General features: G+C 42.3%; 1 protein-coding gene across 10 annotated transcripts in view; it reads left to right on the top strand.

Annotated features, from left to right (window-relative positions):
* Positions 1–26773, top strand: part of FHIT (fragile histidine triad diadenosine triphosphatase) — a 1457066-nt gene that overhangs the window by 1424117 nt on the left and 6176 nt on the right. For all 10 annotated transcript variants that reach the window (XM_035725008.1, XM_035725007.1, XM_035725006.1 and 7 more), the window contains one exon: positions 7486–7595. In XM_035725008.1, the coding sequence (XP_035580901.1) occupies positions 7486–7587 (102 nt within the window). In that variant the 3' untranslated portion in view covers positions 7588–7595. The remainder of the gene's footprint in view (positions 1–7485; positions 7596–26773) is intronic.

The raw sequence follows: 26773 nt of genomic DNA, 5'->3' as shown, positions 1-26773 counted from the left end.
CTTTAACTCAAGTGAGTTAGGCTTAAGTCAAAGCTTGGGCAACAAATCAAATGATGAATGCTCTGTTTATTACCTGGATTTCTTTCCATCAGGGCAATAAATAGGGCTTTGGAAACCTCACAGTGAATAAGAGGTAACCAGAGGTCACTTGGTTGCACTTAGAGGTCTCACCATGTGGCCATCAGGCCAGGGTTCCAGCTCACATAGAGAGAAGGGAGGCAGTTAACATATTTTTGCACAAAGAAATATTGGAATAACCTCAGGTTTCTAAGAAAACCCAAGTGGCTGCCCAAGTTTGGCAGCACAGACTTACTATTATTTTGCATCAGATGAAAGCAAGAGGGGATTCATTAGGACACCAAGAAAGGCATAAGTGGGTGACCATCTGCTGAAGAACCAGCATGTAGAGAAATCGTGTTTGGTGTTTTGGGGAGGAAACGTGTGCTCACAGGATCTGGCTGTGTGTGTGACAGAGGGAGGTGACATCCAGAATCATGAAATATAACTCAAGTTGATCTAAATGGTCCAGGAAGGCTTCTTGGGGAGTTTGGGAAGCGTGTGACTGCGGAGAGGCACACAGTGGGCAGGACAGGAGTGATTTTCATACTGGTTCAGAGCAGCTGTGAGCAGGGGAGCCAGCATCTGTGTATGCTTTACAAAGGGCCCAGAAGGAAGCTGTCAGAGAAAGGCCCACCTACTCCAGGGAGGCACGGAGCCCCCGTCTCTAACTGCACACATTGCCACCGAGTCATCACCACACTGGTGCATGGGGCAGCTGAGCTCCCCTCTGTCCCCCCTCTCGTCCATGTCCATGCCTGCCCAGGTCCCATCGTTTCTGGTCTGGCTGCTGCAGGACCCAGAATCTCTAACTCATTCTCCAGCCAGGCCACTCTACAAAAAATTATTCTAAGCTTTTAACTTCCCTGCTTCCAACCCTTTAATGTCTTCTTTGCACCAAAAATAAAATCCACATTTCTCAGCCATCCCCACGGGCTACAAATGATCTACCATGTCCCTTGCTTTCCTAGTCATTCAACCAAGACTCCTTTTTCCTCAGTGCTCTGCACTTCTGCTCCCTCTGTGTGAAATACCCTTTCTCCCTCCTCTTTGCTTCAGGGATTTGTAGCCATTGTTCACATCTCAGCTTAACCAGCACTTCTTCGGGGAGGTCTTCCTCCCAAATCCCCTCCCCACCATTCTACCATTCCTACAGATCTCGAGGCACTGGTTTTTCTTCAGAGGTCCTATAATATTGACTTTCAAGATCTGTTAAAATTCTGAAGGCTTCTCCAGTTCAGCCCAATAGAAACAACCACATCACCATTCTAGAAGGCCCACGCGTTAGCCTCACATTTTCAGTGACTTCCCTCCGCTCAGCTGAACTTCCCACCTCTGGACCACCTTTCAAGGTTAATGCCACATTTAATCCTGTATTTCTGACAGTGTTTTACTTCATCTATTTTCTAAATCGACGCTTTACTTTAAATAAATTTACTTTAAAAGGAAATTTGAGACATCATAAATAGGCAATAGCCCTCAAAATAAATGTGATCTAAACAAAACAGTCTTATTAAATTCCAGCTAGAGTCTGGATGGCTCCTCTGGGTCCTTAGAGGTCACACCGATCCCATGTTAAGGACATGCTAGCACTGAGACTTTCTTTTTGGCTAATCAGAAGGACTGGAGGAAGACTGAAAATGCAATAACTTTCAGTAGGATTCAAAACTGTTTGTGGCTTTGGATCATAGACTAGAGGCCCTCTTCTGGGCCATTGAGATATCTTCCCCCTCTTTAAACCATGAGATGTTAAGGCTTGTCAACATGACAACTAAATTTCAGTTCTCTTGACCACTCTCCTAGATGGTCAGGCATGCCCACATCAGGACTCTTTGGGAAAGAGGGATGCACACGGTTGGTGAAGCCAGCCGTGACATAAGTTGCAGGATTTCTGGCACACACATCATGTATCTGCTGAAGCTGTTTCCATCGCCCAGCATAACCTTGTCCTTAAACTCCCATCACCATCGTTTAAGCCCAGTGCAAATCCTAACTTTGTAAAGTCCACCCAAGACCCCACCCTGGGAAGAATTAACTCTCCCCCTCAGATATTCTGAGAGCACGATGATAGAACTTGTAGCCCAGCCCAGTCCTTGTACCAGACTGACTTGTATTATATTACATATGTATAAATTGGTCTGCCCTGTAAGGTGATGAGTCCCCAGAAGGCACAGATTTTTGGCTTCTTCATCTTTATGGCATAAGACCTAGAACAGTGCCCGGGATATATCATGCATTCAACAAATGCTTGTTGGCGAAACTGAAAGTAGAGGCAGAGAATCAGATCTGAACAAAATTATGGATTTACTTCCCTATTCCTTGATACTATTTCCAAGACCTTATATAAACACCTGTCTGAACAGAGCCATCAACCCATGAGAAATAGTTTAAGCTTTCTGCTCTTTATGTTGTTTTACAAAACCAGTAACAATGACATGTATTAATGTGCTTTATAACAACACCCAAGTTCATATGCAGCCACTTGCTTCTTTAAGAAGTAGTATTAAATTGTTTCTCCCCCCAGACCCCCACCCTTTGAAGACAATTTGGCATTTTACTACAGGTTAGTTCCGGATTCTGAAAAACATTTAAATTATGGTGAATCATTCTTCCTACTGTATTCCATTACAGAGCTATAAAAAAGTCAATAACCAAGGCAGTTTGAGCATTACATCAGGGAATTAATCTTTACCCCACATACCTCCCGATAGCATGCTCAATGCCCAGGAAGGAGCGGAATGTCAACATCGATGCCTATTGGTACCTCAGTCAGAAATCCTGTTAACACTACCTTCCCCAAAATCATTTTCAGGCAGATAAAGTGGAATGACTACAGATACATTTTTTTTTTTTTTAATCTCTTTTCACAGCTGTATAGAAATAGAATGCTCTTCCAGGAGCCATCACAGACTTTACTCTGTTGAATGTGAATAAAGACTTTTTGGTTCAAATTTTTGCAAACTTTGTAACTTTGGTGAGCACTTTTCCTCTAAAGAACCAAGTGCCTGTGAAAACAGTGTCAACTGTTCAACAGTTTCACTGTTGCATGGAGAGAAGGAGAGGGATGTGCTGCGGTGCTGAGCATTCTCATGGCCATTTAACTTCTGTGATATAATTATCAAGAGGGATGATGGAGCACTGTAGTGTGTTGAATCCCAGTCACCTGGAGGAAGCAGGTGACTGGGATTCAACTACTACTAACTGAACTTCCCACCTACTAACAAAGAAAAACACTGCCAATTAAATTATGACACGCCATTGATTGTGGAACACACTTTGACTTCAGAGATGTGAAAAATGTGGAAAATGTGTGCGCCTGAGAACCAATGAGCTATGAGAGTTAAAGGGAGCCGGGGATTTACTCTTTGTTTCTTGCAATAATAAGCCTTACAGTGCACCCAGTGCTAGCCTTGAGTCTGTTCTTCCTTTGGACAGCTTGCATCTTTTCCAGGATTCACAGCTAGGCAGGTTTGGGAACAACCAAAAAGCAAGCCAAATACTTCCTGTGGTCTTTTTCAAAGGCGTCTCCTGGACTAAGTTACCAGATAAAAGACAGGAAGAAGTCTAGTTAAGTCTGAATTTCAATATCAAACAAATGATACTTATTAGTAAGAGTACATCCCAAATACTGCATAAGATACACAAGACACTCATCTCGTTTGTTTTCGTATTTTTATTCGCTAACTCTGGTGGCCATGCTGCCAGGGTGATTTGACTGCATTTGACCATTACCACATGCTTTGACTCTAGGACCTTGACCTTTACCTCTGAGGAGCCTCCATTAATACCTTTTTCACTCCTTACAACAACCCTGAGAGTTAGGGATTATTGTAAGTCAATTTAAATCTGAAGGAGCTAAATTTCCTCCTCAGGCTTGAATGTGTCAGTTGATTCCTTAGTATGGGCCTGAATTTTGACCATAGCTCTTAATCCTTTTACAGGGTATTTAAGACACATACCACTGGGGAACCATGAAGGTAGGAAAGGCACTTTTACTCCCGGCCATAACAACATCTCTGGGTTGGTCAGTGGTCACTGTCATGGGGACAGTGTATCTAGCCTAATAATAGTTGTTTGCTGTTGCTTTGACTACTAATATGTGCCAAGCACATTGCTACTCACAACTCTTACTGCTCCCTTTTTACAGCGGGGGAAACTAAGGCACAAAGAGATTAGGGGGCTTACCCCCTCTTTGTCAAAGTCTGGGCCTAACCTCATCTTCTTGGAGAGAGGTTGCTGGATGTTCCTTAGATAACTCCCTCTCCCCTATCACTCTTTATTATAGCACTCTGTTTCTTTACCAAACTAAGTTGACTCTCAGAAGTTTTTCAAACTAGGTCGTGCCCGCCCGGCAGCAGCCCTCTCATTTGGAAATGCCCCTCTCTTTCATAACTAACCATTTTGGTGTCTACTCTCCCTACCCGGGCCCCCTGAGGACAGTAAAGGGGTCTGTTTCAGTGTGCTAACACCAAGGCTACCCCTTAGCATCGCAGAAACAGAATAAATACCTTGTGCATTAATAAGTAGTCACTGCCTTTCCCTGTGGGCAGCCTAAATTAATCTGGAGGGTTCATCTGAAGTGAACACCCCCCCCACCCCCGCAGTAAAGCTTCCTCAAGGCATGTAGCACCTTCTGGATGAACTACTGTTTGAGGTCCTTAGAGTTTATCTCTGCTAGCCTGCAATAACTTGCAGCCACCAGGTTCTTGGGTTGCCTCATGGAAACAGAAATGTACTCCAAACGACAGTATGTTTAATTTCCAAGTCACCTGGGTGGCTCTCCTGAGACACAAGCCTTGTTCACCAGGGTCGTTCCTGGGCTCCCTATTTTTGCTGAGACTGAAAATTCATTCAAAGACTCCTGAACTAGATCAGCATCCTAGTGTTGCTGGGACAAGCCCGTGGCCCAGACACTCTGATAGAATGAGAATAGAAGAAAAGCAGTTCTAGAGCAGGGTTTTCAAAGAGCCTCTGCTCTGTGGATAGGGCGACAAGCAATGGGCTTAAAGGCAAAGGTAGCATTTCTCTGTACATGGGTTCTATCTATACACATATACATTTCCCCCAAATGCAGTGCTTCTCAACAGTAAGTGCACCTTAGAATTAGCTGAGAAATTTGAAAAAATCCCCAAACTCGGGCCATCCCCAGACAAATGAAATCAGAATCCCTGGATGGACCCAGGCTATAGCGTTTTGTTTTTTGTTTTTTGTTTTTTTTTTTTTTTTTTTTTCAGTTCCCCAGGTGATGCCAGTGGGCAGCCAACACTGAACACTGCTGTTCCAAAGAAAGCCACACGCTTCCGTCTGGGACTTTTAGGAGGGAAACCTCTACATTTTTAAAACCATATACAACAGAACTTTGCAAATATGATTAGCTTTTGTTTTATTTCCTACCTCGCATAAACAACTTCGAAGTGTCGGCACAACGTTGCCATCTGTAAGGCATATGACAATAACAGACGGTCGCCTAATAATCAGGGAGGCATTAATGCTCACAGGCTCTAAATTATTTGGATTCATCTGGTATGATCTGTGGTGAGGAAGCCACTTGATGCTTGATTTCTGTGCCTTTTCCATGGCAGCACTGGAAGAGGGAAGCCATATTTTCCAGGCTGTATATTAGTGTTCTTTGTCATCCTATTGAATTGTTACAAGATGGATTTATAACAGACCCAAAGCTAGTATCCAAATGAAAATTAGTTCTTGAGTAGAAAAATGGCAATCCCATTTGCCTCGCCTGTAGCAACTGCATCATATCTGCCTCCACAAGGAAGGAAATGACTTCTTAATGTGGTTTTCTTCCACTAAGGAGAATTAAATCTATGTGGCAAAATGTAAAACCAGAGTGCTGGCAGCCATATTCTGAATGGAAGATCCATAACCCTCATCAACATATTTGTGGCCCAGTTATATGCTAATGAACCTCATTTAGGCTCAAACTTACCCCAAGTGGAAACACAGCTCAGCTAGAGAGCCAGGCTGTCATGTTCCTTCACTGTTTCGCCTTGTGCGTCAAAGTTTGCTCTGAACTACTGGGGAAATTTCTCCATCTGCTGCAAGGGGCCACGCGGTTGGGGGTGGAGTGGGGGTGGGGTGGGGATGGGGTGTCTCTGGGTTAGATTTACAGAGATTTGGGCCTGAGGTAGGAAACTCCACTATGGTAGTGGAGAGACTTTTTGCTGAGGCAGCAGGATACTTTTCAAAGGATCTGCCTTTTGGGGGGAATGCACCTGGCGCACTGAGCTGGCCACTCTTCGGTGGCCTGGCAGTTCCTCTAGGATAGATAAAATGGCAAAAATTGTTGGGAACAACTCTGCCCCTGCCTAGCTGGGCGATCAGTTTGACAAGCGAAGGAACTTCCTTGGATCTCAATTTCTTCCTTGGTAAGATGGTGCCAAGTATTGCCTGTCTTGTGTATAGATTATGGTACAGAGTAAATGAAATGATACGCTTCAAAGAAACTACCCGTTCGTATCATAAATACCAGCCATCATTGGTGCTGTTAAATCATTTACCTCAATCTCTTCAAATGACTTACCAAATACTACACTGCGCATCCTACGAATTTATACCTTTAGCATTTTACAATGGATAAAGGCCCACACAGGAATAACAAATCTAGTTAATAAAACTGAATTGCAATAGGAGAATAAGGGGGAAAATTGAGCTCTTCTAATGAAAAGTTCTGAGAACATGCTGTCTGATAGAATTGACATTTTATTTACTCTCTCTGTAAATCTGAGACATATACAAGATGTTTTAAAAAAATAAATGTGGGTATTTGAAGAGGATTTTAAAATGATTCAGTTGACTTAGATCAATTGTTAATTTTTTTATGTTTTCTAATTTTTTTAACTGCCTCCTTAAGCCTCTTTTAATGGATATGCTCTTATTTCTCACTCATTACTCATGGCTCCTGTACTATTATCATCACAGATTTGCTTGTGTTATTTTGGTTCACTGAACAAAATGGCTCAGAGCTCATAGAAGAGAGACTAACCAAAGAGACGAGTAGGTAAACCGCAGGTCAGCTTGGGGGAATGGTTATGGGTAGGCAGCCAACTCCATGCCTTCAGTGTCTGGTGAGTAAAATAAACGAATGATGCCAGCCAAGCCTAAGATTACAGAGTGGTGGGGATTATGGAAAATGGGAGGATGCTCCCCAGTCTGTGACCCCCACTCACAGCCTCCACAGACAAGACAAGGCGTGGAATGGGCCACAGAGTAACCTAATCTGGTCATTTTATTACAAAAGCTGGAAATGTGGATTCTTACATGACACCTCCCCATTTTTCAAATCTGGGCAACCGGGTGCAATGAAAAGACACATAACCTTCTGATTTGCAAATTGTGTTCAGCCCGCAACACTTGTTCAGGTCCTCTTGGGAAGGACCCATTAATGAGCCTATTCCATTGTTTTCTCCAAAGCTCCAGAAACATGACAAGGAGGAGGAGGACTCCCCAACCTTGTGGAGGTCCGAGGAGGAAATGGCAGCAGAAGCCTCAATGCTGCGGGCCTACTTTCAGTGACTGTGCAGGTAAACACCGGGTACTTCATCATCACTCACACCCTCCATGGGGCCCCAGAAGGAGGCTCCCTGCCCAGGATGGGGATGTAGACAAGCAGGTGCAGTGCAGGGGGGTTCAAAGACATGAAAGCCAGAGTGGAGAAAACCCTGACCCTCAAGGCACGGATTCCTACCTATGGGTTTCCTTTGCCTCCCTGCCTCCACCCACCTTCTACGGGACTCTCCTGTCTGTTTGCTTCCTTCCAGTCCACCTCATGTCACTGTCCTGCCCTTCTCCAACCCAACCTCACCAAGCAGGCCAAGACAGTTTGCAATCCTTTAAAAAGCCAAAACCCTTCAAGAGCTCAAGTCTCAGATTCCCGCCTTGGGCTGTAAGGCACTGTGAGCCAGTTCACGACCTCCTGACAGGATCAGTGTTTCTTCCACTTGGATCTCTTCTCCTCAGCTAAATAGCCTTTTTTTTTTTTTTTTAATTTTAAGATTTATTTATTTTAGAGAGGAGGGGCAGAGGGAGGGAGAGGATCTCAAGCAGACTCTGCAACTGAGCCTGATTTGAGGCTCGATCTCACAACCCTGAGATCATGACCTGAGCCAAAATCAAGAGTCAGATGCTCAACCAACTGAGCCATCCAGACACCGCTGGTTTTGTGTTTTCCTTTAGTTTTGGCTACTAGGAAGCTCAAGGGCACAGGTAAAGGTCAGACATGATAGAATTATTTCTTTGCATTAGTGAATGTTTAACTGTTGGGAGATCACAGATTTAAGATTCTGGTAGAAAGCTATAGCCAGTCTCCTTTTTCAAAATGTGTATATACACGAAATTTTTATGCGATGTCCAGGGCCTCATGGATCTTCTGAACTGCTCTAATAAATGGGGTTGCCATGAAATATTGGGGCACCCCTAGGCTAAAAAATACCATGTATCCTGCATTTTATCTGTCAGCCCTGTTAATAAACCTCTTTCCATGGACCTCAGATAAAGCACCTCTCCCCTGAATAGTTTCTTTTTCCTTTTTGGAATAGGCTGCTTCATGTGGTCTTGTGTTTATATTATAAGCTGCTAAGGTAGGTCAGACACAAATTAAAAACACAATTAGTGAATATTGGTAGCAATTGAATTATATAAAATTGTATCCACCACTTAGTGATCATGATTTTTAGGTAGAAACCGCGTTCATTGCATTCTGTTTTCACTTTGAAATAGACATCTCTTTTAGTTAGTTTTTAATATATGTGCCTTTCTTGGGCATTCTCCCCCCACCCTCCGTTTTAAAGTATCCTAATTACTTAAGGACCTGGTATCCCCTACCTTTCCCCCATTATTGTTCAGGTATGTTGTAGTGTTCAGGCACTTGCATTCTAGAATGCTAATTTTATTGGAGAATGAAATTGGAAGATGTCATTGGTTTGTCAGCTCTGCATCCAGTTGCCTGAGGGATACCGTGTAGTGCTAGCAGAAGCTGTCTTTGATCATTTATCCTGAACCTTTTCCACTGCTCACCTTCTCGTTTCTTCCTTCCTCCCTCCCTCCTTCCTTGCTCCGGATCAAGCTAGTCTGCCTACGAACAAAGACCCATAGCCATAGCTGCAGACCCCTTTCTAGTCATCTTATGAGAGCCAGTGTGTCATTTTGGAATGTCCCATTCAAATGGAGTCACTGGTCTTCAGACTCAACTTACTAGGCTTGCCCCCCCCGCCCCCACCGGCCCGGGTTTCTTATGTAATGGGTACACGTTCAGATAGAGGTGAGAAAGCTCTAGGTTTTTCCTGAGGCTTGCTGAATTGTAGGATTCTGTGTTAGAATGCATTTTCTAGACGTTTGAAGAGGATTTAAACTTAGTACCCAAGTTTCCTATATGCTTTGCTTTGTCAGTTTTTGCTTCTGTCCTGCCTTGAGGCCTAATATCTCCGGTCTTCTGGGTGAATCAACTTGCCTTGTAAATCTGGCCAGAAAGAGTCATCCTAACTTGCTTTACAAATTATTGCCACAGGGCCTGTGGGTTTTTAAATTCATTAACATTAAGATCTGCCTTTACAGGTCTTTGTTACAGACCAAACAAATCACCTTCAGTGTTCTCAGCAGTCAGATGGGGCAATGAAGAAAAGGAGGGATGGATGACATGTGTTGCCAAATAGCGCAGCTAGTAACTTGGAGGCTAGGGACTTAAACAGAGGGTTCTAGGATTTCACCAAGAGCATCCCCTTCCCTAGAGGAACCAGAGGGGCGCCGGGGTGGTGCAGTCAGTCAAGTGTCCGACCCTTGGTTTCGGATCGGGTCCTGATGTCCGGGTTGTGAGCTCAAGCCCTGGGTCAGGCTCTGCGCTCAGCACGGAGTCTGCTTGAGATTCTCTGTCCTCCTCCTTCAGCCCTTCCCCCCACCCCCTCTCTAAAAATTAATCTTTAAAGGGACTACATATACTTCCCTTTAGAGACAAAGGGGGAAGGGAACGTTGTTTACTAGAAACGTTAAGTTGGTCCACCTGGTTCTTGAGACCCCTCTCCTTCCCTTTCAAAATGCATCTACACACCAAATGTTTATACAATGTTAAGGGGTTCACCGGACTTCTAAACATTTCATCAAATAAATAGGGCTCTCATGGGGCACCTGGGTGCCTCAGGTCATGATCCCAGAGTTCCAGGATCAGACCCCACATAGGGCTTCCTTCTCGGCAGAGAGCCTGCTTCTCCCTCTGCCCCCCACCCCACTCATGCTGTCTCTCTCAAATAAATAAAATATAAATAAATAAATAGGTAGATAGGGCTGTCATACAATATTTGAGTATACCTAGACCTGAAGAAGTATTCGTTGTTTATCTGAACTTCAGATAAACTTGGCCTAAGGTCTCCCCATTTATACCCTCAGCAGCAAGTCAGTCTTAGGCAGAGCCAGTGTCGAGATGCTGATGTCGCTCACTCAGCAAGACTGCACAATTTGCAACATGCACAGGGGTAGAGACACTAGCCTGCAGCGCTGGCATCGGTAATAATAGCCAGCATTACCGAATGTAGAACGCACAGGTTCTATGATCCCATCTTGCAGAGGATGAGAAAACCGGGACTCAGTGATGCTAAGTGTTATTCCAAGGTAAATAGTTGCAGGGGACAGAGCTGAGAGAGAACCCAGTCACACCCCAAGGACCATTCTCTTAGTGTCTGTCCAGCCCACCTTTGCTAAAAGAGCTCGATTTTCCAGCCAGCACTGCCATCCTATCCCAGCTCCCCTTGCACCCTCTGAATGTTCTCCTTAGCCTTCTTCACCTGTTCTGCTTGCCCGCCTCTCTCTTCCCTGGACTCCCTCTCCAGCCTTTCCAGCATCTGCCTCCCCAGCCACACCGCAGCTGAGCAGCAGGAACCCAAACGGGGCTGAACTTGCACCAACTGACTTTGCCCTGCTTGTAAGTTTTTCTAGACTGAGCTAACGCCTTCCTCGGCTGCCTGCCCTCTTTCCTCCACACTGTGACCATGTGCCTAAATACTATGACCTTGGGCAAATACAGTGTTTCCCAAATCGCTCTCATTCCCATTTTCTCAGGCTCTTTTTTCATCTTTGTGTCCCACCAGGGTATTGTGTGCTCATCATTTACCTGATTCACTTTTAAACTTTATATCTGAACCTCAATGAAAAACGAGTATTGCTTGTGATTAGAAGTGAAACATGCAAATGAAGACAAAAGAAAAACAATGCAGATGAATTCCAGCTTGGCACACTTCCTCGCCTATAGCTGTTGGGACTGAGATTCATTCTCTCTCTTTGTTAGAAGGGGAGGCTAGCCACCGCTACGGAGGCATTCAATCCCAGGACCAAACTGAGACTCTCTCTCTGTGACCTATGTAAAAGGATTCAAAGAGAGTAAGTTAAGCAAGATTCAATGAAGATCACCTAAAATTATCTTAAACAAATGATTCCCATCTTTGGAAAACAGCAGTGGACGTCAGAATTCAAACCCAGAGCAAGCTGACTCCAGGCCTGTGGCAACCCCCTCAGCCAGTGCTCCCTATGCCTCTTACCAGGAAAGTGGAGAAGATAAGGCACCCGTGGGGGAACCAGAGTCAGCTTCCCTAGGGATAAGAGGTCAGTCTCTTGTACCTGGCTAGAGGACAGGACACCGGGCAGGAAGCCCCGCATTATGTCCCATTGCCCCCCATGCTGGCATGCTCAGTCTCTAGGCTGACTGTTTAAAATCACTGCTTCTCCTGGGAGGCCAACTCCTAGGGCTTGGCCTTGACACCTTGTTTGCCATTAGTCTACCTGAAAAACCAGTGTGTTGAAGAGAAGAATGTGGAAGCCTATAGCCAGAGATGCCCAGTATGGGAAATGGTCTGTGATGGACAAAAAACCCTGCTCTCTGCTCAATGTTATGTGTGGAAATAGCCAGCAACCTCTAAGTAGAAACCCCTATTCTGTATCTTCCTTATGTATAAACCCACATTAATCCTCAGCATCAGACTGCCATAGGACCACAGAGATAAACATCCCAAAACTATGAACTGTTTTCTCAGCCTCTTGAAGCCATCAGGGCATCAACATCCGCTTAGTTGTATGGAATTCTCTTGATGTTCCCATGTAACCCTGCAGGATGATTTGGTCCTCTGACTACTCCCTGTGTCCTTTCTCTAGTAGAAAATGACTTTGAATTGCAGTTTCTTAAGCAATAGTGAAAAATAGGCATTGCCTTCACCAGGCACAGGCAGAACCAACAGTCCAAGGGTTGCTGAATGAGGCTCCCTCAACCTGACAGATCTCTGATGAGGTGGAAATCCTTTGGCTCCAGGAATTCAACATCTGTCTTCTGCTTCGGTGGATTTATGCCGTGGCTCTCTACACACTGGGCTGAGTTCCGGGACGCAGCTTTGCAATGGCTCTTTTAGTCTCTGTTCTGAATCACATCAGAGGACAGTGCATCTCTACCGCTTCTCTGTGCATCTTTCCTGGAGCATAGTAATTCTTCATGTAGGTATTTAACACTTAGGTTTGCTGCCTCTACATACCCATGTTGAGTTTCCTACTTAATTTTAAAGCAATGACATGTGTCCTAGTGAGGGAAGGTTTCACTATCTCCCTGTCCCCACTCCCAGCCCATGTTTTAGAATGGAGTGGGCCAAGTTGTTCGTAAAGCATGCAAGCATCGCCCCTAACTCAGATAGAAAGCCAGAGCAGGGCAGGTTTCCCCACCCTGTTGTGTCAGCAGAGTTCATTTGTAATTCATCAAACTCGCCTCTGTGCATGCCGTTATTTTATAGATAATTGGTTGCCTCTCATTTACTCATAACAGAGCCGTGCAATTTCAAAGCAACTGAGTCAGCCCAAAACAGCATTATTAGTAGTTACAGATATACTGTCGAGGCAAAATTTTGACACTGGCATTTTTGAAAAATCACCATAATTCCAGCCACTGGACCACACTTATATCATAATCATGGACGGTCGAGGTGGATGAGAAAGGACAGCTTTGCTTATTTAGCACATGTTCTGGTCACTGAATTGTACCTCTTAAAACACACCCCACCATGGGTGGGAGGGATGGGGTGGCTGGGTGATTGATAGACACTGGGGAGGGTATGTGCTATGGTGAACACTGTGAAGTGTGCAAGACCGTTGAATCACAGATCTGTACCTCTGAAGCAAATAATACATTATATGTTAAAAAAAAAAAAAAGCAGGAGGGGAAGAGTGAAGGGGGGGAATCGGAGGGGGAGATGAACCATGAGAGACTGTGGACTGTGAAAAACGAACTGAGGGTTCTAGAGGGGAAGGGGGGTGGGGGGATGGGTTAGCCTGGTGATGGGTATTAAAGAGGGCACGTTCTGCGTGGAGCACTGGGTGTTATATGCAAACAATGATGTAATGTATGGTGATTAACATAATAAAAATAAAATAAAATAAACACACACACATACACACACAAACACACCCCACCGGCTTGGAAAAACTGTCCTCCTTCACAGAGAGGTTCTGCTCTCAGCATAGCAGCCCCTGATGAGAAAGGCCGAGGGAGCAGATTAGAGTATTCTCATGTTTTCTCAGGGGAGAGGAGGGTTTTAACTTCAGCTCCTTGGCCAGTTCAGTCCTAACCCCACCAGGCAATTCCCACATGGAGGTATCATCAATACCAAGGAAAGTGTTTGCCAACACTCGTTGCCAAATTGATACAATAAAATTTTTTCTTTAGCATGGAAGTACAAGAGAAGATTCTTTTGCCTTTAGTATATTCAAAGCTCTTTTAAAAAAATCATTTTAAACACAGCTGGAAAAGAGATTCTTAGTTTGCTTTTCCCTTCCTCTGCAGTTCGTGTTTCTAAGGCACTGTGCTGCCTCCCTTTTTTTCTGTGTAGACTACCTTTATAGAACCAGATTTCTGTAGCGAGGAATTAAAGACTCTAGTTTTTGGATTAATATATTCATTAATAAATCAGTTTCCTATGCTCTAAATTGGGAACAAGAAACCATAGAATTATAGCAACTTTAGAAATAATCAAATCTAATGTCCCATTAAATGATTTATTTTACCATAACCCAAAAGTATGACCATCTAGTTATACTTGAAAAACTTCCCTTTATAAAAATTCGGAGACGGTCCACACCCCATGGTTTCAAAATGGGTTTTAGTTTGCTTATTTTTAAAATATTTTACCAAGATCCCGCTTTCTCTACATATGCCCAATAGTTCAGGCAAAAGATTTCTACAGGTCACTGATGACTAAAGAATCTACAGAATTCTTCTGAGATTTAGTTCAAGTGATAGGAAAAATGACTAGTGTCCCATGGTTAATGTTAACCCTTATGAGTCTTTGAATGACATGAAACCTCAGCACAGAGTTCTTTTCAGAAAAGTGTAATCCAAATGCCAAAAATAACTTTTAGCTGCATCTTGCAAAATGATGGAACAAAGCCTATCATATCACCATCCTCAGGATCCTCATCATCATCTCATCTCCAGAAATGGATAATGTATCACACATCAATCTGCACACTCTTGCAGAAACTTTCCAAAAATTTTCCCCACTCCCAAGACTTCCCCCCCGCCACTTGCTTCTCTTCACTCTGTGTGGTGTTCTCCTTCCACTTTTCTCATTTTGTCTCTGTCTCTGCCAGAAAGGAAGATGGGAAAAAGACTCTCCTAGAAGTCATGGAAGGTTAAGATGAAGGAAGGTATAAAATTCATATTAGTAATCTTTGACCTATCATTTTGTAATAACATTTATACAATTCACTCCATTCTATGCCTAATATGTCCCTAAGCCACCTCTTACATAAGAAGTCCTCCATTATTTTGACATTCCAGGGGCGTCAATCAAGTCAGGTGCTCAACCAATCAGGATACACTAGAAAAAGCAGTTCTAAATTGTACTCCTTTTCATGTTAATGTTTTTCTGATGATCCAAAAGACACTGCAGAATGGTCTACTCCTAATTTATCATGAATGGTGAGCAATGGAAACTGTATCTTCTTTATTAAAGTAAAATCCAAAAAATGGAGGAAAGAGGGGAGAGGACCTAAAGAAAGAACATTTAGAGAATTAAAACATCCTACTGGGGCCACTTGTCTCAGTAGTGTCAATAAAATTAGATCTCCAGCCCAATTCTATGTAATGTACCCCCTCTTCTTCCTCTTCCCTTCTTTAAGGGTACATGAGGTAGAACATGCTCTTTGGAGAAGATAGGAGCCATGCAGAGACAAGGAAAGAGAGTGCTGGAAAGACATCTTGGCAACTCGTCTTCACTTTCCTGTAGCCAGTTTACTTAGGGGCTGGATACCTGCCACCCACTCCCATGCCCTTCCCAGGCCCCAATGCACTGACCTAACTATTTTGGTTCACTATTACCATTTTGCAACCCTGTCACAGGGCAAATCTTGTTTCTCCTACTAGAGCCTCATATAAATAATCTGGAATCAAGAGAATGTCAGGTGGCAAATAATCCCTCTTGTAAAGAAAATGATTGCCTGGAGCTTTACACAGAACTTTCTAGAATGTGCTTTGAAAAGACTGGTAAGGTGAACATTATGGTTCTGTAAAAATTATGTCCCAGTCCTCCCCCACCAAAGAGGAAAAAAATATACATATTTTTAATCATTTGTCCTAAGTACTAGGCATATTCACCACCAAATCAAAGAATTAAAAGATCATTTTCCATCTCCTAAGAATAATGTCTGGATTGTCTGCCATTTTGTTTTGTACTCTCAGTGGAAAAGTCTTAAATAATTTAAGCTGGCTCCCTATCAACATTGCCACTAAGCTTACTCTGTGGACTTGGACATGTCACTCTTTTGTACCTCACTTTTCCTCTCTCTGAATTACTATGGTGGAAAGCATTTTAATTATATCCTAGGGTTTTTATGAGAATAACACAAAGTAACAGCTAGGAAATAACACTAGCAGAAACAGCTCTAAATTGTGCTCCTTCTAGATTTAATACCTCTCTGAGGATACAAAAGACATTTCAGTATGTTCTACTACCTCCAATTTATCATGAATCGTGAGCAATGGAGACTGCGATTGTCCATTAGTTATGCCAATATGTAGATTCATTATTTTCCCTATGATTTCCATTATATTTTAAAGATGATAAATTATGGAAATGTTCAGGTTAGGATAACTCGGTTTAAACAATAATTAAAGAAGAAAACCTGTAGGGCAGGATATTTTCAGACCACCAAAAGAGAAAAGAAAAAGAATGACTTCTGCTGCTATCACTAACAGACCAAATAATTTGAATTAAATATCCCACTGTGTTCAACTAGGAAGAATTTTACAGAACATACACAAACATCTGTTAAAGGTAACAAGGCAGCAAGAAATAACAAGGTCAAGATCCAAGAGCAGCCAGAAATCCAGAGAGAGGAGGCCAGCTTTTGCGGCTGCTTCTCTACTGAGGGCATCTGTGTCTAGAAGAGAAAGATGGGACTACAAACAATAAAAGCTGGGTTTCCAATGGTAGAGCACTTTCTAAATCTCCATACCTGGGTGGGAATGCAAAAATCCAGGAAAGTGATATCCTTGGGAAAAGAATGACTCAGATGTAAGCCTGCCCTGTTACCAGCCACAGCCCAATTTCCAAATCATCTGGGCAACTGAGAAAGTTTCAGTCTTGGAAATGTAAGATCCCAAATTGCTAGTCATATTAGGTGCCTGGCAGAAACAAAGAAAAAAAATCATCCCTGGAAAAAAATACCACCCAAGATCTTAAATCATTTCTACAAATTATTTTCTTCAAATACCCAACACATGAATGTGTGCATGCATATACCCCACAGCACATGCAGAGTCACGTGAATACAAATAAGATTGGAATCACAGGATACCTAAAATTGGAATGAAAAGACACAGTCATTAAAACAACTCTCCTTAACTTGTTCCTAGGTAGAACAGATTTTTAAAAATCAGCAGAGAGCTGGAATCTATAAGAAAATGAGATGATGTGAAAAAGAACCAAACAGAAATTCTAGAGCAGAAAAATACAATAACTTGAGGAATGAATTTAGGAGCAAAAGGAGAGTTACTAAACCCTTAAAGATGAGCCATATGAAAAATATTCAGAATGTACTAGAAAGAGATGAAGGAAGAGTGGGGAAAACTATAAAAGAGATCAGAAAACATAAAATATAATGAAAAAGCCTAAGAGAGAGTTATTCACAGTTCCGAAACAGTTCCAGTGGAATCTGTATTTAAAGAGATAATGGCTGTGAATTTTTCAAAACTGGCAAAAGCCACCCATCCAAAATTCAAGAACACACCAACTGCAGAAAGGCAAAAATGAGTCTCAGGTTTAATAGTGGGGGTGGAGGTGGGGAAACCTCACTCAAAGGAGTAATAGACCAAGAAACTAAAGGCAACAACAACAACAAACAGAAAATCACAAGACCATGGAATGACATCTTATTTTTTTATTTATTTGAGAGAGAGAGAGAGAGAGAGAGAGTGCACGAGCATGGTGGTGGGGAGCAGAGGGAGAGGGGCAGAGTCCCAAGCAGGCTTAGGGCTCAATCCCATGACCCTGAGATCAGGACCTGAGCCAAAACTAAGAGTCTGACATTTAATCGATTGCACCACCCAGATGCCCCAAGGAGTGACATCTTTAAAGAACTGAAAGAAAATGACTGTCACCCTAGATTTCCATACCCAGTTAACATATTCTTTCAGAATGAAAGTGAAACAAACACATTTTCTGACAAGGCTGAGAAAATTCATCACTGGCAGTCTCATCCAAAAGGAATTCTAAAGAAAAAGCAATCAATGGAAATTAGAAACAATTTTGAACTGAAGGAAGAAAACTAAAATTTGTGGATGCAACTAAACATGTATTTAGAGAGTAACTTACTTGTAGTTTTGACTTCTATGCATTTATTGGAAGAAAATAAAAGCTGACAGTAATATGCTAAATGTCTAACTGAATACTGCAGTCATTCAAAAGGAAAAGAGCATATAATGAATAATTTTAGACCAGTAAATTTGAAAATTGGGGTGAAATTTGTAAGTTTCTAGAAAAAATACATTTTACCTGAACTGACACAAAGTAAAAAAGAAAATAAGAATAATTGGATAACTATTAAAGAAATCAAACCCCAGTCAAAACCCTTCTCACAACGATAACAGCAGTCCCAGATAACTTTACTGCTGCATTTTACCATTCCATTAAGAAAGAAACAAGAATCTGAATAAGATTATTATCATCCATATGACTGATGGAACAAATTCTGCCAGAAAATTGACAAAAAGAGAAAGAAATTCTTCCACTTCTCAATTTGTTGTTATCAGTTGCCTTCCTGCACATGAGCCTGACAAGAACATCACAGAAAGGAACTCTATAGACTCATTGCACGTGGAAATACAGATACTGAAGTCCTAAAATGTATCAGATAGGTAGACAGATTGTGTGTGAATGTATGTGAATGCACAATCTATGAAAAGGGAATACATTATGACCAATGCAATGTGGTTTCACATTAGACTATTGAGCATTGTCTTACTAGATGCGGAAAAATATATTGATCAAATTCAACATCCAAATTAATAAATATAAAAGTTCCAGGACACTAAAACTAGAAAGGAATTTGTACTTAAGGGTGAAACGTTCAACCCTATTTATCTGAGATTGTAAATGAGATGACAATATTTACTATTAGTCCTGCTATTTCACAGTGTACTGAAGGCCCTAGCTAATACAGTAAGGCAAGAATGAGAAACAAAAAGTAGGAGGATTAGAAATGAAGGAATAAAAGTGTCATTATTTGTAGACAGTATGACGTATACAGAAAACACAAAACAAACTGTGGAGAAACAATTAGAATTAATGAGTAAACTTAGCAAGACCTCTGAATATAAGATCAATATATGTAGGCTTTTTATTTCTCTATTAGCCACTCTCTTAGCACGGGCTGCCATATCAAAATACCATAGACTGGGTGGCCAAACCAGTTGTGGAAGCTAGAAGTCCACGATCAAGGTGCCAATAGGGTCAGGTTCTGGTGAGAATCTTCTTCCTTTCTTGTAGCTGACACCTTCTCACCTTGTCCTCACATGGAGGAGAGAGAGAGCAAGTTTTAGCTCTTACTCTTCTTATAGGGACACTAACCCCATCATGGGGACCCCTCCACTCTCATGTCCTCACCTAACCCTAATTACCTTCCAAAGGCCCTACCTCCTATTACTATCACATTGAAGTTCAGGGCTTCAACTTATGGATTGTGAAGGGACACAATCATTCAGCCCATAACAGCCACACAGCAAGAAAATGAAAAAAAAAACTGAAGTTAGCTTATGTAGATTTCCCCGCCGCTATCTCAAAGCAGAGTGTTCTTTTTGAAACATTTGCTCAGCCGAAATGGTGTAAAGCAAAGAAGCAATTACCATTAACTTATATGGAAATTTTTTTGAGCATTTCCAGACCCCAAAATAACCTCTTTTAGGCTTTTCTGATACTTCAGGATACATCTTGCTAATGGATGCACAAAATGAGATAAAACACAGATGCTCACAGACACAAGTCGTGGCAGCTTGATGCCGAGTGTAGTGGCCAGGGAAGGAGCTCAGCAGGGCTGTGCTCACTGCAAAATGCACTCTAGGGCGCCTGGGTGGCTCAGTCCTTAAGTGTCTGCCTTCGGCTCAGGTCATGATCCCAGGGTCCTGGGATCGAGCCCCACATCGGGCTCCCTGCTCCGCGGGAAGCCTGCTTCTTCCTCTCCCACTCCCCCTGCTTGTGTTTCCGCTCTCACTCTCTCTGTCAAATAAGTAAATAAAATCTTAAAAAAAAAAACAAAAACACGCACGCTAAATGCTATTTTAGCTTTTTTCCTTTTTCATAAAAGCAGAAATCGAATTCGGATTTCTTTCCATTAGCAAAAACAGGTACTAATGTAGGTCTTTTGTAAAAGTGAAGCAGTTGAAGTAAATTTTCAAAAAGCAGGGGAGATACCTGTGTTAACATCAGAAATCAGATGCCTAGGAATAATTAAAGATATGTAAGCTTCTAAGCAAAAAAACTATAAAGTAGTAGTAAGAGGCATTAAAAAGGAATTAAATAGAGAGATGAATGACTCAACTTCATACTCCACTCGCCTCAAATTGACCTGTAAATTCAATGCAACTCAGATCAAAATTACCATAGGATATTTTTTTTTTTTTTTTTTTTGGTTGTGGTGGTGGTGAACATTTACAAGTTAAATCTTATGCTTATGGAAATGTAGCCAGAGACAATTAAAAAACTAGACAAATGTGTGGGAGGGCTTACTCTATAGGATATCAACTTATTACAAGGCTACAAAAGTTAAGAGAGCATGGTGTCCGTACAAGGAGTAGACTAATGGAACAAAATACAAAGCCCAGAGCCAGCCATACATGAATACTTGATTCGTGATTAAAATGAAGTCACAGAGCTGTAGGGAAAACAAAATCTTTCCAATAAAAGGCCCTGGGAAAATTGGATATCCACGTAGAAAACCAATGAAACTATACCTTACCTCACACCTTACGTGAAAATCAATTCCAGGTGGGTTAGAATTCAAAATGTGAAGTGTAAAACCATAAAGCATTTAGAAGATAATATAGGAGAATATCTTCATGATCCTTCTATAGGGAAAGACGTTTTAAATAGGACACAAAAAGCATTACCATAAAAGCAAAACTGTTAAATTGGACTACATGTAAGTTAAGAAATTCTGTTTATCAAAAGACACCATTAAGAGAGACGAAAGGCAAGACACAGAGTGGGGGAAGGTATTTGCCACATATGCAACGAACAAAGGACCAGTACGCAGATGTTTTTTAAAGAAAAGAAAAAAAAAAAAACAACAACCTTACAACAGCCCAGGAGAAGATGCAAAAAGATTTAAACAGGCACTTTGGAAAGGTATCACAATGGCCAATGATCTTTAGTCATCAGGGAAACGTATACTTAAAACAATGAACTATCACTATATACCCACCACAATAGTCAAAAGTTTACAAGACTGATGATAGCAAATGTTTGCAAGAGTGTGGAAGAACAAAAACACAAAAGAACACACACTGTGTGATTGCATTCGTGTAAAGTTCAAAAAGAGGCAAAACTAAATATAGTGTTTAGAGATACACTTAGAGGGTAAAATTATAAGGAAAAGCAAAGAAGCAATCACCCTAAAATCAGACCAGTGGTTACCTTTTGGGGGTTGCAAGAAAGGGGCGGTTATTGAGAAGGGAAATGTGGGGTGGGAGGGTAGAGGCAATGTTCTACTCCTTGCCATGGCCGGTGGCAAGATGTGTGTTTGTCTTGTATTCATTCTCTAAGCCGTGTGGGTATATACGCCTGTATATGTGTATGTGTGTTTATGTGTATACCACGTGTGTGTGTGTGTGTGTGTGTGTGTATCTTCTGCACTTGTCTGTATGTGTTGTATTTCACCCTAAAAAGGACTAAAAATAAATCAGATAAATAAAAAGTTTTAAATTAAGGGCAAAAGAAAAGGAAGGAAGAGATTGACTTTAACGTATGGTCTAATTGCTGGCTGGATAGTCAATTATTCCAGAATAGACTTAAACAAAAAAGAATAATTATTGCATGTACTCTTTACAGACACCCTGCTCCTACATCAGAAAGTCTATTCTCTTCCTCTTGGCCATCCTCCCTGACTTTAAGAGGCCACACAGGCCAACAAGATCATTATTCCGGGAACTAAGTAATAGAGATCACCACAGAGAGGGCACTTTATTATTAATGATTCTTAAGGATACCACTCAGGGAGCACTTATTATGGACAAGTTATACCCAGCACATTATAGGCTTTATGTCAGTTAAATCCCACAGCAACCCTGGAATACTGTCCTGATTTTCAGATGTGGAAACTGAGGCTTACAGCCACTATGGGACTTGCCCAAGGACTCTCAGAGTTATGTGGAGAGCCAAGGTTCAAGTGCTGGCAATCTGACTTGGGAGCCCACACTTAATTTCACACTAAAATTGGTGGGTTTCTGTTTAGAAACATCCTCTCCTGCTTAAACTCTAGCTAACTGACGACAAGAATTATACAATGAAGCTGAGGCTTAAGACACCACTTACTCTTCTTGTGTCTTCACTAATTCCAGGAAAGGAGCCAGAATTGGTAATTTCTGCGCTAGGGGCTTTGGTCACTTTATCTTCCTCTCACAACCCTGCTAAAGAGACAGTACCTGCCCCCTGTTTCTCTATGCAGCCATAGTTATAAGCTGAATATTTTCCTAAAAGCTAAAATAGCATTCAATGAGTAGGAGTGAATCAAAGCTAATCAACCTTGGACCATAATGCATTAGATGTTGCATTCTTGGGATCAATGAGGACTCCCAACAGCTCCATTCAAGACCTTTTCCTCTAAAGATAGGGGTTTTTCACCAAGAGTCTGAAATTAACTCTTGGATTTCAAAACACTGAAAAGCTTGTTGAGAGATTCGAGCAGAAAATAGGATGGGGTGTGGCAGACATTTTTTTTTTTTTTTAAAGACTATTTGAGAGAGAGAGAGGGCACAAGCAAGGGGAAGGGCAGAGGGAGAGGGAGAAGCAGGCTTGCTGCTGAGCAGGGAGCCCCATGCAGGGCTCAATCCCAGGACCCTGAGATCATGACCTGAGCCGAAGGGAGACGCTTAACCAACTAAGCCACCCGGGGGCCCCGGTAGCAGACGTTTAAATTTGGAACTGCCAGTCTCATCCACAGGCCACAGTCTGGGCATGTGAACCCCCACTCAGCTTATTAGAGTTATTCTCTACCATTCAGTATATGAACATAGAGAGATAAGCCCTTGAAGGGGTGACATGTATTTGAGACTATTGACAGTCATCCTGATCATCATTTGGAGAAGTCTAATGCAGGAGAAGCCCCCAGAGTGAAGGGAGACAAAAAGATACAGAGGGGGGAGGAATTCCTACATCGACCCCACCCTTCACAGTTAAATGGTCAGTAATGATGTCACTTTTCTTCAGAGGCTCATTTGAACTGGGTTTTCTTCCTTACTTGCCTTCAAGAGTCCTGGCTACAACAGGGGCATAGACTGCTTGCTTCCTAGAGGACCCTCTTAACCTTGAGGGTCTAGGACTCAATCACCAACTATTTATGGAGATACCATTTTGAGCCAAACATTGAGGCACAGTAGGTGAAGTGTATCCCGCCCTGGAGGAAGTGCTGGTCAATCTCAAGCAATAAGACTGATTCGAGAACAGGCAAGCATGTAACTGAGTTCTGTGCAGGCCGGCTGTACAATTTCAACAGTACCTGTGACCAAACTGATTTCTCTCTACCTTATCCCACCATAAAGTAGTTGACTCTGTGTCATTTGTGTCTAACCCCCATGCCCACACACAATTACATGCCCTCCAAGAGCCACCCCGCGATCTAGGATTAGCCAATCAATTTTAATGTGTATTTAAGGGATTTTTCAAAGTGTGTGAGTCAGTGCGTAAAAGGATAGCTCATGTAATAATTAAAGCATTAAAAGAACCCAATTGAGGATTCTCTTTCCGCCAGCAGGTATCTTTAGGTCAAGAAGGTCTATAAAAACTGGCAGATCATTTCCATTCCTTTAAGACAGGTAAAAATGGCTTTGAATGTAATTAGATGTTCATAGCAATTTTCCCTCTGCTAAAGCTCTACATCTTGCTCCAATGAGGCCTACAAAAAGTTTAGAACTGTTGGCATTCTAAGCTGCAGACTGATGGTGTGGTATTGCTTTGAAGAAGTGAAAGCCCATGATATTGCTTGAATCATTTTTTAATTAGAAATGATAAGCCAGAGTTATAGCTTTAGGAAAAGGAAGCTTTCTGCCAGGCAAGGCCAGGCTTGGCACTGCGGAGCTCTGGGCGGCTCTTAGAACTCTACCCCCTCTCTTACCCCCTCTCAGGTGGCTCCAGCAGATTCCAGAGTTATCAACTTGGAACAAGGAATATGCCTACTGTAGTAAAATCAGCATTTATCTTTGACGCCCCTATCAAAGTTCTGTTTTATTACTCTCTTCTTAAGGATCTGTTATCTATCTGAGCCGTTTTTTTTCTTTTAAGGGGGAAGACCTCGTGGGCAGTTAATTTTAATTTTTTAATCCTTTCAAAGAATGAGACTCCATGGAAATGCAATGTAGTGCAAAAATTTAAAAGAAAAGTATTCTCGGTAAAACCTAAGAACTTCCCCCTCATTCTGGGTAAGCTTTTGTGATATTGCAGTTAAAAATATAACTTCTGTATGTAGCATATCCTATGTCAGCTGTTGACTATGACTCTTAAAATACATATCTATACCCCCAAACTCACCCAAGGTCGTACCAAAGAATGAACACATTAAAATAGGAAACTCTTTTAAATGGCAAGCTAGATTATGTCTCTCCTCCATCCTTGGGAAAGCCAGCCAGGGCCTAATCACAACAAGTTTTTGTGGCCACAGTAAAGAACCGAAGATCAAATCCAGTCTCCTCTCCCATGCCTCTCGCCCACACTCATTCTTCCAGCCTTCCTGCTTCCTTGCTGTCACCAGGTCACATCAAACCCTTCCCCGCTTCGGGGTCCTGGCACCACTTGTCCCCCTCTGCCTGAAATTGTTTCCTTTTCTCCCTCCATTCAGGATTTAATCAAATGTCACCTGCTCCAAAAGGCCTTCCCCAAGTGCCCAGTCTAAAGCAGTGGCCCTGTCTCCTTCTTTCCCTTAAACTGGCCTGCTTTTTCTTAGTAGTGCTCACCATCATCTGTCATCACATTTTAGATTTATTTGTTGTCTGCATCCTCCGCTAGCAAGTGAGTGTCTAAGGACAAGGTCATTGTCTCTAGCACTTGGAACAGCTCCTGGCACATCATGAGTGTTCAAATCACTTGCTGACATTTCTTTAGAGTCTAGAGGTGTCGTGCCTATATCATCCTGAGGTCTCATAACAGCTCTATGAGATAGATACAGTTGAGTTCCCATTCTGTAGATGAGGGAACTGAGGCACGGATAGGCAAAGTAACTTGATCAAGGTTACATAGCAAATAAGTCACAGGCCTAACTTGAACCCAGAGCTCTATGTTCTTAAATGCTAAATACTAAATGAACTCTTTAGACACCCGCAGAGCCCCCTGTCTCCCCACGCCTGGGCGGCTTCACTCTGCGCTCACTCCAGAGCCTGGGGCCAGGATATTGTCACAGAGCAGCACTGTCCCATAGGAACAGAATGTGAGCCACATGTGTCATTTGAAATTTCCCAATAGCCACATTAAGGACTGATTCAATTACTATTTATAAATATTTATATTTATCCCAGTATATCCAACTATTATTTTAATGTCTTTATAATCTAAAAATATAAATAAAAAAATGATTGAGCTGTTTTATGTTCTTCTTTTAGAGTAAGTCTTTGAAACCTAAACTTTATACTTTCTGCACATCTCAAGTCTCATCTTTCAGGGCCCGTTAGCTGCGTGTGGCTAGGGGCTACCACGTTGGCCACTGCAGGTGTGCAGAGGTTGAGCTCTGGGATTAAGCACATCTGGTTCCAATCTTGCACTTACTTGTGACCCTTCCCCAGCTGGAAAACTGGGGTTATGATATCTACCTCATGGGGCTGAGGTGAAGACTGCCTGAAGTTTCTGTACATAAAGATGTACATCCTTAGCACAAGAGCTGGCTGGTAGATGCTCGGGACAGATGGCTTTCCCTGCTGAGCACAACCTTCAGGGCCTCACTTCCTCCCTCCAGTTGGACTTTGTGTTCAGGTGCCTTGGTTTCCACGGTCTGCCGTGACGGGGGAGGTCTCTGGTGGGACGGAACAAGGAAGACGGCAGGCTTCTTGCTTGAGTCTTGTCCCCTGGACCATCTGGCTGGGCTTTGGAAATTGGGTGAACCTTCTAGCCCTCTTGCTTGGCATATTTATATGCCCAGCAAGGAGTCCCTTCCTGAAAAAAATAATCCTCAAGTCCTCAAAGTGAGCACTCAGCTATCTCTTCTATGAGTGGGACAGTCAGCTTCCATGTCCCTAACGAAAGAAATCACTCTGAGCATCTTTGGGCCAGAAGGGAGTCAATCTACTGTTTCACAAAGACAGAAACAGTGGTCCAGAGAGCAGATATAACATGTCTAGGCACACAGAGTGACAACACAAGCTTAACACTGAACCCCTCCTATTTGTAGTCTCTGTCTGAATACCCATAGAGATAGCTCCATAGAGATTTCCTCATATGGACTGCTGATATCTCTGCACGGATGTGTTCATCGCTGTCTTTTCATCGGCGTGTCATTCTAAGCATGAGAAAGAGTCTCAGGAAAAGCAGGGTGATGTGAAATATTCTGTGTTCCCGGTAGCCTTCAACTATGTTTTCTTGCCAGTTTTCAACCTTTGATCTTTTGGTCCCAAGCAGAACTTGAATGTAATTCAGGTTAGTCTCTTAGTGAGTCAGTGAAACAAAGTGGAACTTATTTAACCATCAGTTTCATACTCAAAATAGAGCCTTCAAGATTCCATCTTTTTGTTTTTGATGAAAGGCCCTGCTCCAGGCAATAGATTTTTATCCATTAGCCTAAGGATCTTTTGGATTATAATCTAAACTCACATGCAAGGCAGAAAGGACAGAGTTATATCAACTTCAGTACCTTTTAAATGGCAGAGAACAAAAAATATAATAACCCCATTAGGCTGTTAAATGTGCTGAACCCTGACAAATTTTCAGTGTGACGATCCTTGAGTATTTATCTATAATCCCTCAACAAATACACCTTTTATTCAACCACAGAG

Source organism: Zalophus californianus, chromosome 1 (assembly GCF_009762305.2).
Source record: "Zalophus californianus isolate mZalCal1 chromosome 1, mZalCal1.pri.v2, whole genome shotgun sequence".
In the NCBI taxonomy this organism is placed as follows: Eukaryota; Metazoa; Chordata; class Mammalia; order Carnivora; family Otariidae; genus Zalophus; species Zalophus californianus.
This window is presented reverse-complemented; position numbering and strand designations above follow the sequence as displayed.